The 18,404-nt window shown below is 44.2% G+C and overlaps 1 protein-coding gene across 1 annotated transcript in view; it reads right to left on the bottom strand.

Moving 5' to 3' along the window:
- The window catches only part of atrnl1b (attractin-like 1b), a 110,257-nt gene that overhangs the window by 57,910 nt on the left and 33,943 nt on the right, over positions 1 to 18,404 (bottom strand). Inside the window, exons 14-20 of the mRNA XM_079493392.1 lie at positions 17,367 to 17,499; positions 16,988 to 17,175; positions 15,322 to 15,535; positions 14,709 to 14,900; positions 11,528 to 11,767; positions 9,334 to 9,471; positions 2,552 to 2,645 (exon numbers count right to left, since the gene is read on the bottom strand). Coding sequence (XP_079349518.1) covers positions 2,552 to 2,645; positions 9,334 to 9,471; positions 11,528 to 11,767; positions 14,709 to 14,900; positions 15,322 to 15,535; positions 16,988 to 17,175; positions 17,367 to 17,499 — 1,199 coding nt within the window. The remainder of the gene's footprint in view (positions 1 to 2,551; positions 2,646 to 9,333; positions 9,472 to 11,527; positions 11,768 to 14,708; positions 14,901 to 15,321; positions 15,536 to 16,987; positions 17,176 to 17,366; positions 17,500 to 18,404) is intronic.

The raw sequence follows: 18,404 nt of genomic DNA, 5'->3' as shown, positions 1-18,404 counted from the left end.
TTTAACTTTCAGAACCTGGGCATGACGTTAAACTGCTCCGTTGTAACTACCATCATCAATGTAGCAGGCGCAGTGAATGCATTTTCAACTTCTGTTGACTATGTAACTTGCATACAAGTTAGTGATCAAACCTAGGACATACCCACGGACTGGTTGACAGAGGGTTTCGACAACTTGGGATGCCCAAAGACAAGGTAGCCACGAAAGATACATGGTCTAAAGGCCTATTCATAGTCTGGATTTTCGGTGGTGAGGTGACCACCGCTCCGGTGGTGAGCTGACCACCGGAGCTGAAATAACGTTGAGCGGTGGTGAGTGAAAAACAGAGAGAAGGCCTGGAGCAGTGGCGGTGGTTTGCTCTTCACCGCGGCTCGTGACGTCATGTTGTAGTTCGGTGGTCACCTAACCACCGAAAATCCAGACTATGTATGAGCCTTAAGACAGTGGTTTTCAACCATTTTCATATCAAGGTCCATTATTTATTCCATTGATTAGCGGACAAAATACAGACCGAGCACACTCCTGGTCAATGAAGTGTTAGTTTACTAAAGGCTTTAAGTTTTCCCGTCAGGGAGAAACCTCTTTTTTTTGTAAAAAAGCAGCTTTGATAAATGAGGTTTCCACCCGGCGATGTACATGTCATGACATGCTGACGCAAGAATGTATGTCAATTCACCCTTTGTCAGACTTATGATTGGTCCCTGACTGACTAAACAGCAGGCTCTTTCTGCCTTGTTCCGCCCTGGTTCAGCCTTGTTTATGTTGAATTTGCATAAATAAATACATTTTTGGAAAAAAACTAAAGACAAACATGATATGCCCAGTCACCATGCGTCACCTGTGATGTTCCTTTTTACTGACACCAAGTTTAAAATAAGAATTGAACGTACAGAATATCAATACGAAGCAACCGAAAAACACGTTATTTCAATGGTAGTGGATGGAGATTAAGGATTTTTGTCCAACCACGAAACGGCAACCAATGGGTGCGAAGAGGGGCACAACTCCAACATTGGAACTTATTTTTGGGGGGAGGGCTGACGTCATTTTATTTCACGGGCGGGACTTGACAAAGGGTGAATTCTACGGGATGTGCAGCCATTGGATGTTTGACTTTCATGTATTAATTGTGAGGTTTTGGGACAAAGTGCCTCTCATAGAATCTCTTTCACCTTGCAACTCCAACATTGGAACTTATTTTTGGGGGGAGGGCTGACGTCATTTTATTTCATTTTTTATTACATAATGTTAAAGTTTCCACGGTGCGGTGCAGGAGCTGGCGACGGTGGTAGCTTTCTGCACCAAGGACACACACACACAGACACTCCAAGGGTATAGTAGACAGAGGCCATGCGTACAGACTGACAATCACGGATTCCACTCACAATTATTACCTGCGTACTTGGAAGATGAGAAACCGTCTGTGGCGGAAGAAGTCGTCTATTTATTTTTTATTTCTTTACTTAACACACTCACTGCCAGGTATTCTTTTATTAATTCTCACTTAACCACCGCGACCAGCATTTTTCAGTCTTATTTTGAAGGTTCCACCGGAGCCCAGAACGTAAACCGTATATAGAAAAACGATGTGTGTTGTGACAGACGCTCGTCTTTGCTTTCACCTGGAGAAGATGTTTTGTGACTGCGACCGTTGGTCGCATATGGTTGGTTCTGATCTGCCACTGCTAGACCCGGGGAACCAACATTCTACTTTTAATTTTATTCAAGTGCGGTATGTATAGATTGCATATAATTCCAACTGCATAATTATCTGTCCGTCTTGTCAACCCCACTTGGTTAGAAATAGAACCTCCGGCACTTCCTGAGGGCTCCAAACCCCAGCTTGTCAGCAGCCAGGTGACAGCCAGCCTCCACTGTGACTGACGTTAGCATCCGTCAGGGAGTTCAGGAGGAACTAGGAACGTTGAAAAGAACCTCTCCCTTTTACTTCCTGGGCAGCCATTAAAAAAAACTTCTACTTGCAGTAGCACCCCAATGAAGTGTGTGTGTGTGTGTGTGTGTGTGTGTGTGTGTGTGTGTGTGTGTGTGTGTGTGTGTGTGTGTGTGTGTGTGTGTGTTTCGTTTTCAGTCAGTGTGTGTTGTGGTGGGTTATTTAAGCAATATTACACAAGAGGGGGTGGTTTAACGTCATTAATGCACGCCTGCGATGCTGCAGGAACGAGCCCGCAGGGCAAGTTCCGAAAGCAACGCAGAAGTGTAATATTGCAATTATACAACAGTTACCCTTAAAACTAAGAATTTGTTTTAATGACAGATGTAGTCACTACGACCACAAATGTCCCAAGAAACTAGCTAGCCTAGCCACAGAGTTTGCTGCGCTCTGGGAGAACCGAGCAGCTGAATTCTTTGTTTTGATTAGGTGTGGAGTGGTGCTCGTTTGAACCACGGCTAGAAAGAAGGCCGTTTCAACCAATCAGATTGCTTCCTCAAAACGACCTGTTGTATAATGTGTGTTAATTCAGTTTTCAGTGTGTGTTGTGGTGGGTTATTGCGTGTCGATTGTGTGTCCAGGTGTGTTGTGTCCACTCACAGCTGACACTGGTCTCCTTTGATGCCCTTGGTGGTGCAAAAACACTTGCCCGTCAACACCTGGCACACGTTGGCATGACCGTTACACTTACAGGCTGGGGGAGGGAGAGAGACAGAGAGAGTGTTACACATTTGTTTTATCAAATTAATTACCAACAGTTAAGTGGTTTAGTGAAGTAAAACATTGACACAAATTCTGGCATGCAAAATGCTGCTTTGGCAATACTTCAAATTGCATTTCAACAGATGGCAATAAACGGATATTTTCAATTAGTAATGCACACCGATGGATATACCTTAATGATGGCTTAAGGTGTGTGTGTGTGTGTGTGTGTGTGTGTGTGTGTGTGTGTGTGTGTGTGTGTGTGTGTGTGTGTGTGTGTGTGTGTTCCATTTCCAAGTACTAGTTCAAGTTACAAGTGCACTGTGAGGCCAGGCTTTCCTGAGATTGCAGCAGCACTACAATTCCCACAATGTCACCGGTCTAGTAATAATAATAAAACTTTTATATAGCATCTTTCAAAACTGCATTACAACGTGGTTTACAAAAGAAATAACAAAAGTAAACACACAGAACAAGATTAAATGAAAAATCAGATAGTGTATAAAAGTGAGCTTTAACATGTTCCGTCCATAGGACGTGTCCACACGTCCTAGGGAATCCAATCGACGGATGCATGCATCCTCAATGATATCAGGCGAGAGAATAATATTCTGAATTTTTTCCTTTTGTGTGAGCCTCTAAGGCCACCGTACTCTTCGCTCTTCATTCATATTAGCTTCCCGTTCACTTAGCTGTTAGCGCGGCAGAAAGAATGCCTCGTATCTGCTAATCCAGGGCGCTCTCCGTGGTTTTGATCTGATGGATATACTAAGCGCTTCATTTCTGACTTCTCATCCGCCTCTCGTTCAAAATATGAACGCTTCGGAGCTTTTAGCGATATAATAGAATCGAGAGCAAGGTAAGCTAGCAAAATATTTCTCTGTTTTTTTCCCGGATTGTTTCCGGGGAGGTTCAGAGTAAAAGCGGCCATGTTTTCCCGGCACCCCAGAGCTCCTATTTTGAAGGAATCCCGGGAATGATTGTGTTAAGGAGGAATTTATAACGGGGGACAGACTCTCAGATCTCCAGGGGCAGGGCATTCCAGAGGGTGGAGGCACTAAAGACAAAGGCCATGCGTCCTGTTGTGTTCAGCTGGGATGCCAGGAGTGCCTTGGAGGATCTCACAGTCTGATCTAAGGCTGGCACGTAGGGGGGCAGTAGGTCCGAGATATAGGCTGGGGGCAAGGCCTGGACTTACATGTGGTGAGTAAGATTTTGAAATTGATTCTAAATTCAACTGGCAGCCAGTGCAGGGATGCTAGGATAGGTGTGATGTGACTAATTTAAGACTGTGGATGGATTATTTTGAGACAGGTGTCTCTCAATATTCTAGGCGGAAGAAGATGAAGGCATGAACTACTTTTGTCAGGTCGGAGGTGGTCAGGAATGATTTGATTTGAGGTGGTAGAATGCCGATTGAACGACCTTCTTGGCGTGTGGTTGGAAGTTAAGGACTAGAGCCCGACTGATTGCACATTTTTGGGTCCGATTCCCAATCACGCTTTTGCAGAGTGCCGATTACCCATGTTTTGCCATTCCATTCAATAAGCTTCTTATGTTCTCACAGACTTTCCTACCGTCTCTTGTACACTGTCTGTCTCCCTCTCAGCTTTCCTACCTGTGTCTCCTGTGCCGTCTCCTCCTCAGCTGTCCTATCGTCTGTGTCTCCTATGTTGTCTCCCTCTCAGCTGTCCTATTGTCTGTCTCCTATGTTGTCTCCCACTCAGCTGTCCTATTGTCTGTGTCTCATGTGCGGTCTCCCTCTCAGCTGTCCAATTGTCTGTCTCTCCTATGCTGTCTCCCTCTCAAAATTTCTTGTATGTCTCCCGAAAGGCTCCATTTGGTTCCATTTGTACACTCCCAGGCCTCTTTTCCACCAAAAGAGCTTTGGTTCTAGAAATGGTTCCGTTATTTATTTTTTATGACGGTTTATATCACACCTGCATCTTCCAACCTGAATAGTGACACGCCTACGTTGGTTCCCACTTCAGGGCAAGAAGTAGTATGTTTTGGTTCCAGTTCAAAACAAACCAATTAATTTAGTTCAAAATTAGGCGGGGGAAAAAAAGAACGGAACCGGTTCAACCCCGGTGGAAAAGGAGCCTCAGAGTTGCAGACCCATAAGGGTCCATTTGGTTCCATTTGTACACTCTCAAGAGTTACAGACACGTCTCATTTGTTTCCATCTGTACACTCTAACAGACCCGTAAGGGTCCATTATAGACCTCTAGTGGTCCCCGAACCCGACGTTGAGCCACAGGACTTTAAAATTCCCATAAATCCTTTGTGTGAGAACGCAGTGGTTTAGTATGAATGGGACTCGTTCACTTAAAGGATTTCTGTAAATCCGAGACTGCTCTTAACGTCTCCCCCAGACACTGAAATGATCACGTCTATAGGTTCACTTTACACATGTAATGTATATATAATGCATGCATGTGTTAGAGCCCTGTGCATTAACGCGTCATATCAGTAACCACAGGTAGAGGGGTGTGTGTGTGTGTGTGTGTGTGTGTGTGTGTGTGTGTGTGTGTGTGTGTGTGTGTGCGCGTGCGAGCACGTCCATTCAGCGGATGGCAGACAAAAGCTGCTCATTTCTCAAGAATGCTATTGATGTCATGGAACCACACTGGAGGGTCCCGAGGTACAGTAAACCCCCCCTCCCCCGAGACAATGAATAGACGCCAGCGCTATACCATTTTCTAATTCCCTGTCAGTCTGTCCAATACAAATACCAACCCCCTCCGGGCGGTGGTGCGTGCGTGCGTGCGTGCGTGCGTGCGTGCGTGCGTGCGTGCGTGCGTGCGTGCGTGCGTGCGTGCGTGCGTGCGTGCGTGCGGTCCAATCCAACAATCCCCCTATGGGTGTGTATGTGTGTGTGTGTGTGTGTGTGCGAGGGTCCCAAAACACACCCTCTGGGGATTGGGGGTAGGGGGAGGTCCTTCTATGTTTCTGTCTGGCAGGGGGAGGGGGGGGGGGGGTGGGGGGCTTGGGGTTGCAGCGCTGAGAAAGGTTAAAGCAAAGTCATGTGGAGAGTTCAAGATGCTCTGCTGATGCAACGGATGTGGTGTGACCCCTGGTGGTGGCATTTGGCATTGTCTGCTCCCTTGTCTCTGCTAAAAGCTCAGTTGTTAATGTTGACTCTGAGAGTGTGCACAGCATACAATGGAACTAAATGGACCCGTAAACCTAGAGGGTGTTAAACCGGTTTCATCGAGCAGTGTGTCTACTTGATGTGACACACCGTGAAAGATGGAGTCTTTCTCACCTCAAAACGATGTTTTGTTGGGTTTAGGCAACAGGCAATAGCTATTTTGGATCTTATACCCGATTGCTATAATGCATAATAATAATGCACAATTAAAAGCTTTACATTAAAAACAAATGTGGCTTGTGCACGTTTGCAAATTTAATATTTATTATTTAGGAGTAGACATCTCCACATCAAAGCTGCAGTGAGCTTTTTGGAAAATACAAATATGCCTGCTGGATTCACTGAGATAATGTCCCATCTGAAAAGGTAAAACCAGAAGCACCTTACCGGAACCAGATGTTTTTTCTTGTTTTTGTTTTCTCTCATCGGATCACACAGGCTATTTTGGAACGAATTCCAGGCCTTCCTCCGAGGTGGAAAGTCTGGTGACGCGAGGTTACATCATTACAGGTGTAGCACCCACTTCCTTTGCATGTGTACAGTATGTGTCAATCTAATTATGACCAATCTGGGAACCCATTGTCAAAAAAAATACAGCACCCTCTGCTGTGTGTTTCCTTGAATTTGACTCTGGGGCCCTGGGCGCCGCCCCCTTCGGCTCTGGGGCGTCTGTGCTCCAAGTGAGGGCAAGCTTCCGTGTTGGTGCTTCACAGATGCTTCCACGTGCGTCACAGAGCAGACATTCGATTCGGCCAATCAGAGGCAATGTAAATCTTTGTTTTCTCATGCCAATAAAGCTTCTTTGGATTGAATTGAGTCCCGGAAAAGACGCGTCGATACACGTCGCTCCAATCAACTGCAGTGGCCAATGAGGCATCTATTACTTTCTGCGCCGCCCAATAGAAGGATGTTGGCCCGCTTGGACCGCGCACAGCCCGAGCCCTCCTCTTCCTCTTCCGATGATAGACTCTGTGTATCATCGATTAGATTTATTACAGGTGATAGCTATGGTACTCACCATTGTATCTTATATAACAAGGTTGGATGGTCCTCCCTGACAGAGAGACAACTGCATTGGCACCTGTTCTTGTATAACACACCAGATCAAGTCATTTCCCCAAATTCAAGGCACCAAAAGTTAACTCTGAACTTGGAACTTGGTTGCTTTTAGCTTTTGTGGCCCTAATACATGGAATGACCTGCAAACTAAGGTTAAAATTGACCACATTGGTACCCCTGAGTCATTTTAAAACCTTGGTGAGCATACAGATCCCCACAATATGTAACTGTTTTTAGATCGTTTTGAAATTTGTCTTAGCTCCTATTTGTAACCTATATAATTCATATATACCTTTTGTTTTCCTTTTCCTGATCTTCTGATAATTGTGATGTTTTTTATATGATATTGTATTACTTGACAACACTGAAAATGAGTTTAATTACTCTGTGTAATTTCGAGAATAAATACAACTTGAATGCTTTGTAGATCTTGTAGATCTGCTATTTTTGGAAAATCGTGAAAACGTGGCGCAAATCTTTGAATAAATATTCTTTCACAGTGAAGATTTTTAACTCAAATATTAGCTTCTGGGGGGTCCCTGAAACATATTTTCAGATGGGGGTCCACCAGCCAAATACAGATAATTCTGGGGCTCCTTGACATGAAAAAGGTTGAGCACCACCGACATAGAAACATAGGTTTTTTAGAAAATTGTTTAGAAGATTTTTTTTTTAAGAATCGTTGACTCCTCAGGTCTAAATGGGTTAAATTATGACAGTCATACAGTAGCATAGTTAGTAAACATTGCTGCAGCTGCGATGGTTTAACAGCAATTTCACAGCTGTAGAAAAGCACAGCCGGAGAAATGTTTTCACTTCTAGCCCAGGACGGAGAGCCTGGCTTGAAAGGGAAAGGACTGGTTGAATGTCAATTATATAGAACATGCCACATCCTACGAGATATAGGCTCTCACAATCATGACATTTAATTTGTCATACAGGGATTAACAATTTAATCTTTTTTTGGGGGGGTGGTTGGACATGACAAAACATGACAAATTACATTTCTGTCAAACGTTGCAAAAGGCAGATACAAATAATGTAAAAATGCGAAGAAATGGCCGAATATGGTGGAAATAGCCAATCTATAATTAGATGTATGTACATGAAGCTAGATTTCATCGCAGTATATCAGAAAACGTATTTCTCCAGATTTAATATTTGAATGTTTTTCTTTTCGTGAATGAATGCCCTAATTCATACTTTCATACATAAAAGAAGAGAAAATAGACAATCTAGAAACTCACAATGCAACAGAGTACACTGTACATGAATTATGATTTATGCAGAGGTTGTATTTGCATAACATTTTGCTGTGTGATTTAATAGCTAGCATGGTATTAGTATGGTTCCACATTATCACCCACCCACACCACACCTGTTTGGAGTGCGATAGTAATGCTTGACCTTTTACTAATCGGCAGCGTTTTATCTGTGGGTTCACGTTTCTTATTAGCTTTTAAACATTAAGTACTGTCATATTTCACTTCCAGGCTGCTTCACGCTCATTATGTGAGTGTGTGTGTGTGTGAGTGTGAGTGTGTGTGAGTGTGTGTGTGTGTGTGTGTGTGTGTGTGTGTGTGTGTGTGTGTGTGTGTGTGTGTGTGTGTGTTTTCCAAGGAATAATGGAAATACTTTTTCCCAGTAATTATTCACCCCATGAAGCCTTGAATTATTATTTTTTATTTTTTGTCGTATACATTTTATGAGCCAATAATCCAATATGTGCTGGTGTGGTACAGTAGGAGACCAATAAACTATATAAAATAATAATATCAACTCCAAAACAACTCAGTGTAATCACTGATGATGAGCGTACTGATGATCCAGGTTCAAAGTTATGTTTTAAATATGGTTTTGCTCTCGTTAAGATAGTTTTACTATTAAAGGAATATTTCACTTTCAAAAACGTGTTTGGTCATTTTATTGTCTACTCAGGCTTATGTGAACACCCCAAACAGTTTTGAGTTGCTTGATTTAGTATTTTGATATTTGATATTCATTGTATCTGCCCCGCCCCCTTCCTATACAAACCCATTGTTAACTTCAAACTCCATTTTAACCATGTTAAATTGAAATTGAATTGAAATATCACTTTAACTTCAAATCAGTAAAATATGGGATTATTGGCTCAGGAATGTGACAAAAAAAACTAACAAAATATAAATCTCCATGAATGGTGTCCCACTGAACCCTGTGTTGAGGACAAAACCGCGGTTTCCCTGGGTTAGTGCCGAACTTACTAAGTTCGGCCGCAGCCGAAGTGTCCTTGAGCAAGACACTGAACCTCAAACTGCTCCCGATGAGCAGGTTGGTGCCTTGCATGGTTTCCTCTGCTATCAGTATGTGAATGTGTGTGTGTATGGGTGAATGTAATGCACAGGATATGTGTGTCGGGGGCCCGACAGGGGCCCGTTTTCTCATAATCCGCCTTTAACCCCTGCTGTACAGACATGTTTTCTCTCACCTTGACATTTGCCTCCGTTGGTGGGGTCTCCGTGGTAGCCAGGCATGCAGGTCTGACAGTGTGGGCCGGTGGTGAGGTTCCTGCACTGCTCGCACACACTGCCGTTCACACACGTACTGTGTCCGTTGCACTGGCACGCTGTGGACAACCACACACACACACAAACACACACACACACACACACACACACACACACACACACACGTAAGAAAAATCTCAGCTAATCTCGATAAATATGAGATGAATACCAGTTTATAGAGCGTCGCAGTCCCGCCCCCTTTCAGAACGAAGGCACCAGGAATTAATTCCCTATTCATTCTTCCCATATACATTTCAAAAAGTAATTTAAAAACATTTAAGCCTCGGACAAAGCCAACAGCCAAGTTGACAAATCATGACAATAAACAAGTTTTTTGGGGGGCGAACAAATAATTAGAAAGGGCAGGGTACAACACTATTTTTAGTGTTTTTCTTCTTTCTATAGTATTTGTTCGGCCCAAAAAAATGTGTTTATTGTCATGATTTGTCAACTTGGCTGTTGGCTTTGTCCGAGGCTTACAGGTCTTTAAATAAATATTTTTGAAACGCCTATGGCAAAAATTAATGGGGAATTATTTCCTGGTGCCTCGTCGTTCTGAGAGGGGGCGGGACTGCGATGCTCTGTCGTCATCGTCCAATATGTCCTAGTTTTCCCATAAAACTGTATTTTTGTATTTTATTTGAAATTTTTATTATTTTAAGTATGTGGGAGGCTTTCTTCTGCGTTGAGCTTATCTTACAGACTGGCTGCTTTGTAGGTGTGCAAAAGTCTTGCACGTTAATATAAAAACAAGGGAGGCCTCGGGCTGGACCAGTCAGGGCCCAGTTAGGGCCAGGCCTTATTTTTCAGGCCCGTTGAGTACTCTATGGTCCGTGGCTCAAATGCCTAATAAATAATGCTATGAAACGGGTTGAAAGCACCTGCACGACAGCGTCACACACACACACAGCAGCAAAGGTAGGATCGTTTCGAGATCCGATGCTTTTGCCATTTTGAACCCTGAAAAGTAACAGTTTTGGACCTGTGAGGTTTCCACCCGACAAGGGACGATTATGATAGGAAGAGACAGCTGTGAGCCCATCACGCCGAGACCTGCCGGAGTTTCCGGGGCGGGGGCAGCGATATCATCTTGCTCGCCGCGCGGCCGTATAGATTGTGGTTTCGATAGAGTATTGCATGACTCAATCGCATATGTTGTCTACACACACTGCACTGAGTCAACAGGGATGGGATTAGTTTCCACGACGGAGGGAGGAGGCATCCTGCCGCTCTAAGAGCATCTCTTTAAATCTTCGCTGTCGGGCAGAAACCTTGTATCTCCATATTTCAACTCCCCCCCCATAATAAATTGAAGCCCTACTTCTTCATTCGACAGTGTCACGCGAAGGTAGCAAAAATAGACGATCTACAAGCTTAAACCAATGGAACGTATTAACAAGAGCTTGCAACGAAAATGAAAACTACATTGAATCCATTGGATTCAATGGATGAAATGTTAGTTTTGGACATACAAGGTTTCCACCCGGCAGACGAAATCTAAGATGTCACCGTTGATGTGTAACTGAAGCCTGTCTGTTTATCAATCTGCATGTCCATGCATAGGCGGTCATACTGTATGCAGACTGTATCACTGATACACTGTGTAGCTGTAACGCTGATACACTTTCCAGTGAGAACCACTTCCTGTATGAGAATTCCCAATGCATTTATTTTAACAAACGACACGAAACCAGATATCACACTCGTAAAATAAAACTAAAAACAGCACAGTGTAATACAATAGTTAATCAGACTAATTGATACATATATTATATTATATTATATTATATTATATTATATTATATTATATTATATTATATTATATTATATTATATTATATTATATTATATTATATTATATTTTATACATATTTGGGAGGAACATTTATTAGTATTGGTATTTTATTTATCAAATTTACAAAAAATAGCAGACCTGCAAGCACCCAATCAATTTGGATGGGGAATTTAGATGAAATGTACTAGATTTAGTAGATTAGTACATATTACAAATTTAGAAAAAAGTAGCAGATCAGCGAACTCACATGCTGTGCTTGCTAGCTTGCTATTTTCAGTAGTTTTAAAATGCGTATAAAATGGGGCATGGTGTCTCTCTTACCAGGACAGTGGATGAAGGCCCACTCGTAGCTCTTGTCCTTGGGGCAGAGGGCCGGCTCCAGGCTCATGTCCTGGTAGTGGCCCTGCTGCAGGCCCACCTTGGAGGAGGGCCTCTTCATGGGCCCGCGGTACGAGCCCTCCATGCAGAGACCCCGGCCCGTGCTGCTGGGGTCCCCGCACCAGCCGCACTCCGGCTGCTCCAGGCACTGGCCGCACGTACGAAGGCCGGAGCAGTTCTGAGCTGAGGGGGGGGAGGAAAGAGAGAGCAAGTTGGATTGGCCGTGTTGATTTTTGACAAAAAAAAATAATTTTGAAACAAAACATAAAACAAAACAAGTGTTTTGTTTTATTCATATTTTAGTCATCTGAAATGTTTTAGTTTGTCGATCTTGTTATTTAGATGATAGTCAACTACAGTTGATTTGGTTGCCCAATCTGGGAAACCATTGGCAAAACAAAGGAAAAACAGTGCCCTCTTTTCCTTTGAATTTGACTAACACCATACCAAAAACTAAACTAAAAACAAAAAAAGTGCACAATTATCATGAATTCCCTCCTAGATAATTTGACATAGGTGACTTGTTCCCGCAGTTGTGCAAATATCAACACCCGATGACATAGAAATGCAAAAAAAATGTTTTAATCGTGCCACTTCACGCTGCGAGCGTGGCTGGAGCAAAGAGACTCCGTCAGAGCGTTGTAAAAAACACGAGGGCACAAATCTATTTTTATGCTGCATAAGAATAAGAATGAGGTTGTGTTGCATGCCATCGTCCCCACCACAACACATCCACAAGTAGTGTAAAACCGCTTCAGAAAGATAGTAAAATGGTCAATACATCACAGGCATAATGCAACATAAATATAGAACATATCCTTCATAGAGAAATATGAGATCATTACATCATCACCGCATTATGCTCCAATGTGATATTGTTGCTATTGATTAGATACGCTTATGCACATTACTGTATACCTACACAGATATGTACAGATGCAGTATATTGTTGCTGCCAGGCAGAAATCTCTTATCTCCATATTTTTAGGTTTTGGTGGTTTTTCCGTAAATCAATGTCCTACTTTCATACTATGGCGCCGTCACATAAAAGTACCGAAAGTAGCAGATCTGAGAGCTCAAAATGTGGAGCGAAGCAGGCGTTTTGAGTTTGTAGATCTGCCACTTTTGCCCTTTTGAAATTTGAATCTTGAAAAGTAACCCGTTTCCACCCGACAGAGACGATATTATGCACATCACCTGCACACTTCTGGAAATGCTGCATATTGATAAGCTAATGTACCTGTCCATGACAAGTATGTATTTTGGCAGGCCTTGATGGAATCATAATAATGGCAATTTTACACTTGGTTGCAGGCTGAAAATAGCCGATCTATAAGCTCACAACGTGTCGCAGCACAACGCGTTGTAGATCGGCCATTTTCCATAAAATCTATTTTCCACTATGTTGACGAAATTATCAGTATATTCAGTCATGGGTTTAGTCATCATGGCTTAGTTTTTATTTAGTTTTAACTTTTCGTCAGTGAAAATAGGTAGTCGCCGAACATTTTCCATCATAGTTTTAGTCGAAAATGACCCCTGTAGGCTATCTCTGAACTCGTGTGAACATCCAGCTCGGCTGCGTGACCACCTGGCCACGAGGGAAATCCACCTGCTGTGTGTGGACTCGTCTAATTGGAAGAATAATTGGCCATTACGGAGCAAGGAAACAACGGTAAGGCTTTGTAGGACGGTCAGCAGAGGCTAATGGTGTATTGTTTTTGTCGTCCATCCGTTCCCCGTCCCCCCCTCGCCACAGCCACACAAATGACTTCCACGCAGAGACTGTTGTTTCCATCAGCGACCTTTTGTGACCCAATATCCAGCACTGGATACGGATGGCTGAGGCAGGGGCTTCCGACACACTGTAAGGTTACAGCAGGTCTCACAAAGCAATACGACCACACGTTGTCTCCACTTTGACTTCTCCGAGATGCCGCTTTTCAAAGCGGTGGACGGAAGGGCAGTGGCAATTGTAAAGGGAAGGGTTAATGACCTGCAGGCCGATTCTAAACGCATTCTAAACCAGTAGCTCACACTTTCAAAGGAGCTACACCCGAGGTTCCCACCCACTGGTACTTGTACCACTGTGGTGGTACTTGAGCCCCCTCTGGTGGTACACAGAGGTACTTGTACCACTGTGGTGGTACTTGAGCCTCCTCTGGTGGTACACAGAGGTACTTGTACCACTGTGGTGGTACTTGAGCCCCCTCTGGTGGTACACAGAGGTACTTGTACCACTGTGGTGGTACTTGAGCCTCCTCTGGTGGTACACAGAGGTACTTGTACCACTGTGGTGGTACTTGAGCCCCCTCTGGTGGTACACAGAGGTACTTGTACCACTGTGGTGGTACTTGAGCACCCTCTGGTGGTACACAGAGGTACTTAGTCTGTGGTGGTACTTGAGCCCCCTCTGGTGGTACACAGAGGAGGCGCCCAAACAAGGAGGAAAAAAGACAAAAGTGGAATGAAATATTTATATTACTACAGGTAGTTCTTCTGACCAAGCTATTGGTTGAAATAGGCTATCCAGCCGTGCTGAAATGAGCATGACAGCACACCTAGCCGTTAATAGAAGATGTGAGAACGGATTAATTACATATATCATCAGTTGTGCTGATTAATAATTAGACAGTTTTGTCAGAGCAGCAGCATTATTGGCTTAGGAATGGAACAAAAAGGGCAGGCATACGCTCCTGTATTTTAACATCAGTTTTTATGGTGGTACTTGGAGAGCCAAATGTTTTCTGAGGTGGTACTTCAGTATAAAAAGGTTGGGAACCAATGATCTATTCTATACCATGCATTTTAAAATATTGATGCTTGTGGATCAGCTGTTTTTTGGCAAACAACACCAGCTGGATTAACTCGCGGGTCGCAGGGAACCTTGTTTTATTCAGAAAAACTGCGGTCCATAAAAGCGCATTGTGTAACTAGACCATATCCCTATGGACCGGGGGAGATATCAGATATTAGACTATTGAGGCCATCAGGCAGAGGCTCTGAGCCACTCTGCTACAATTGCACCATGCAGGGTGTACCATACGGTTCAGCAGCTCTAATTCGAACCCAGGCAACTTTAGCACTGCGCCGCACTTCCTATTCTCATGGTGAGTGGTCTTACCGACGCAGTCTCCGGTCTGCCACTCTAGACACTGTCCGTAGGGGAAGGAGATGATGTAGGCGGTGGAGTCCACGCAGCGCTGCGTGCTGCCGCACCACATGCACTCCATGGCCTGGCTGGTGCAGTTGGCGCAGGTGGTGTGCAGCGCGCACGGCTTCTTACAGGAGGGACGACTGCTCGTACTGGGACTCCCTGGGGAGAGAGGAGGAGAAAAAAAGCTGCAGCAAGCTCTTTTTTTTTTTTGCACCCAATCCAATCATTATTTTGAAAAGGTTTTCAGCTCACGTTCAGAGTAAGCAGCCAATACAGTATGAGTTTTAATGATGCTGTTCAGACTATGGGTTTTATGGGTTCGTCTCCCATTGGCTTAGGAGGCAGACTAGGTCACTACTAAGGTCGCTAGTAGAGGTAGATCAACATGTTGTCCAGCTGCTTTGAAAGCAGCTGGCAAAAACTAAACTTCAGACCAAACAAAATGACTAACTACTCACCCTCGAGCCCATGGCCCCACCTTATTCCAACACACTTTACTAGTTTCGGGGTGTCTCGTGGTGGAAGACAAAATCAATGGGATTGATATTTAGAGTGGGATTTGGGCTGGGGTAATGCTTACCGACAGCCTTCTCACAGATGAGTCCGTGCGCCGTGGCGGTGCAGGGGTTGGCCCTCAGACCCGTCACATGGGGCTCCTCCAGGTAGGCACAGAAGCCGCTGTCGCTGGGCTCGCCGGGCAGCCAGCGCAGGCTGCTGTTGGTGAACGGAGACGTGTCCTCCCAGCCCCAGTACGACACGTTGATCTTCCTCAGGCCCACCCAGGGGGACAGACGCTACAGAGGACAGGGAGGGGGGGGGACACATGGGACGTCGGTCAAGTAGTAGGGCTGCGACTGACGATTAGCGACTGTTCTGTCGATTACGTTACATCTCAACTAAACAAGACACAGAGGACCCTATCTTGCCTGCCAAAACATTTTGGGCATTTGTTTTTACCATTTTGAAAAACACATAATAATTCAAATAGCCGATCTACAAGCTCACAATGTTATTTTAAAATGTTTTTTCAAAATAGTAAAAAATTGCTAAAGGTTTAGGCATACTAAACAAGGAGTAAGATAGGGCCCAGAGTGTACATACAATAGCATGCTATTCTGAAACACTTAAAACAATGATTCTGTCCCTTCCTTCTCTACGACCCCTTTGGCCATCTGTGATGAATTCATAATGAATTTTGGGACGTCTGGGTGATTTTATCTTGTGGGTCTCTAGTTGAAGAGGTTTGAGAAACCCTGGTTGTATGCGGTTGCTCCCAGTAGTAGGCAGTGTTCATTATGACGACACATTTCGTTTTAGTTTTAGTCAGTCTTTTGAATACAAATGTATTTAGTTATATTTTGCCGGGCCTTGACGGCGTCGTAATAGCTGATTTTACACTTTGTGCTGCGACGCGGTGTGAGCTTGTAGATGGGCTATTTTCAGGGTGCAACACCTGAGTGCAACCGAAGTTTCAAATTACTTGTGTTTTAGTTCTACTGCATTTCTTCTTCACTAGTAGTCCCGCTCCTTAACATAATAATTTTAGTATTAGTTGATGAAATTGTCAACATATTTAGTCTCATATTTGGTCATCATAGCTTAGTTTTTATTTCCATGTAGTTCATCAGTGAAAAAAGGTAGTCGATGGACATTTTTCGTCATAGCTTTAGTCGACGGAATAGACTCTATGCACACAGAATAACTCTCCCTACTTAGGGGCCCCTTCCTACTTCCTTCACAGGTGTTACCAATGATACTAATTAAGGCTGTGTTCCATTTAATGTACAGTGGTCCTCAACCTTTTTTGAGGGGCGCTAGGCCTTCCTATGCCCTGCTTTCCGGGTTCGTGTAAACACAAACAATGAAGATAAAAGTAAAGATGAAAAAGTGAGGACACAAATTGTGATTGGCCAGAATGAGATGATGTATGATGATAAGAGCGCCCCTCACATCACACAGGTGTGATTTCCCTACGGGTGCATTTGGTTCCATTTGTACACTCTCAGAGTTACACACCTGTTCAGGGCCATTTGGAACCCACTCAAGGACACTTTGAGTGTTTTCAGTGAGCCAACATACACAATAGCAGCACCCTGACTCTGTTTGACCAGAATGGAACAGAACTTTCATTAGTATCATCAGTAACACCTGTGAAGGAAGTAGGGAAGGGGCCCCAGTTACTTCCAAAATGGCTGCTGTGTGCATAGAGCCCATTGGCACTGCGTAGCAGGGGGGATGGTCCTCACCTGGTCCTGCAGCTGCAGCTTGCGCAGCTCCTCCAGAACAAAGTCCACCTGCGGGGTGGAGGTGAGCGAGGCGATGTTCCCGTTCAGGTTTTTGCAATAGTGCTGCGCGTTGTCGTAGCTCTCCCTGCTGGCGTTGATGCGGAGACACGCCTCCTCCACCTGACTCCACCCCTCGCTGCACTGCTGGGCTGCCGGGACAACGCACACACACGCACACGCACACACACAGTTTGTTACCTTGTAATTTGTTTTGTTTAATTTTATGCTGCAGTATGTTTGCTGTAATCAGTGCGTCATTGGAAAATAGTCTGACTTTCTCTCAATTGACCTTCCTTAGGTAAAAAATAAAATAAAAAATACAATATTGCTGTGGTCTCACCAGGCACAGCGTGGCATTCCGACTGGTTCTGGTCCCACTGGCAGTTGAGGTTGAGGGAGCAGCTCTTGCAGTTGGCCAGCTTGCTGCACACCTGCTCGTTCCTCACCGGACACTGGGTGAAGTTCTTCACGTTCTGGAGGAGACAGAGCAACATTCAACACCACGTCAAACCGTGTCCTGTAGAGACCCCAGTTGCTTCCCAAACCGGGGTCCCCCACAATGTTTTGGGAGGTCCTGATTTGCTTAACTCATTGACTGCCAGAATTGTTTCAGTCCATGTCCCTTCCCTGTCTCCAAACCGGATATCTTATTTTGAAGACGCAAAAATGCATGACCCCTGAACCGGAAGGAACGATTGGATAGGCTACTTTTAGCAGCAACCTTTTTATAAGTCACCCGAAATGTTAATATTTGTAACATAAAGATAACATATTGTGGCATAAAGACTAAATTGGGTAGAAAAAAGGGGGTAAAAATAATTGGCTACTTAGTCTCTAAATAAAATACTATTACCGTACTAACCAAAAAAAAGTGTGACTAATCACCCTGATTGTCAGACCCTGTTGGAAACCCAAGTTTAGCGTTGGTCATTCTCTGTTGCCATGCTCGGCAATAAATACATACATTTTTGCCACCTGAAGAGGGGGGCCTTGTTCTCCCTATAGTCTGCTGAATGCAGACAAGTACAACTTGTGGACAGAAGCGCTTCATCCTTCTGTTTTAAACATGCACAGACATCAGCACCGACTCAAACTGTGCCATGTAATGGGAGTGCTTCAGATACATATTTCCACATAATACTGTAGAGTCTGGTGCAAAGGGACCTTTGCTGTCACTGCACCCCGGCGCTCTCTCTCTCTCCGTTTCCTGTCTGTCTACACTTCTGTAGCTGTCTACACTTGTAACTACTCAAAGGCCAGGGAAAAAACAGTTTGGAAGAAGAACATGTCCTGTGTAAAACATCAACAGGGATGACTGACGTTCAGCATTCACTGCTGAAATTGTGTGTGAGTGGTTCAAAAGACGGCCCCACAGTGC

The sequence above is a fragment of the Electrona antarctica genome, assembly GCF_951216825.1.
Source record: "Electrona antarctica genome assembly, chromosome: 22".
Taxonomy (NCBI): Eukaryota; Metazoa; Chordata; class Actinopteri; order Myctophiformes; family Myctophidae; genus Electrona; species Electrona antarctica.
Note: the sequence above shows the minus strand (reverse complement) of the source record. Positions and strands in the feature narration are given on the sequence as shown.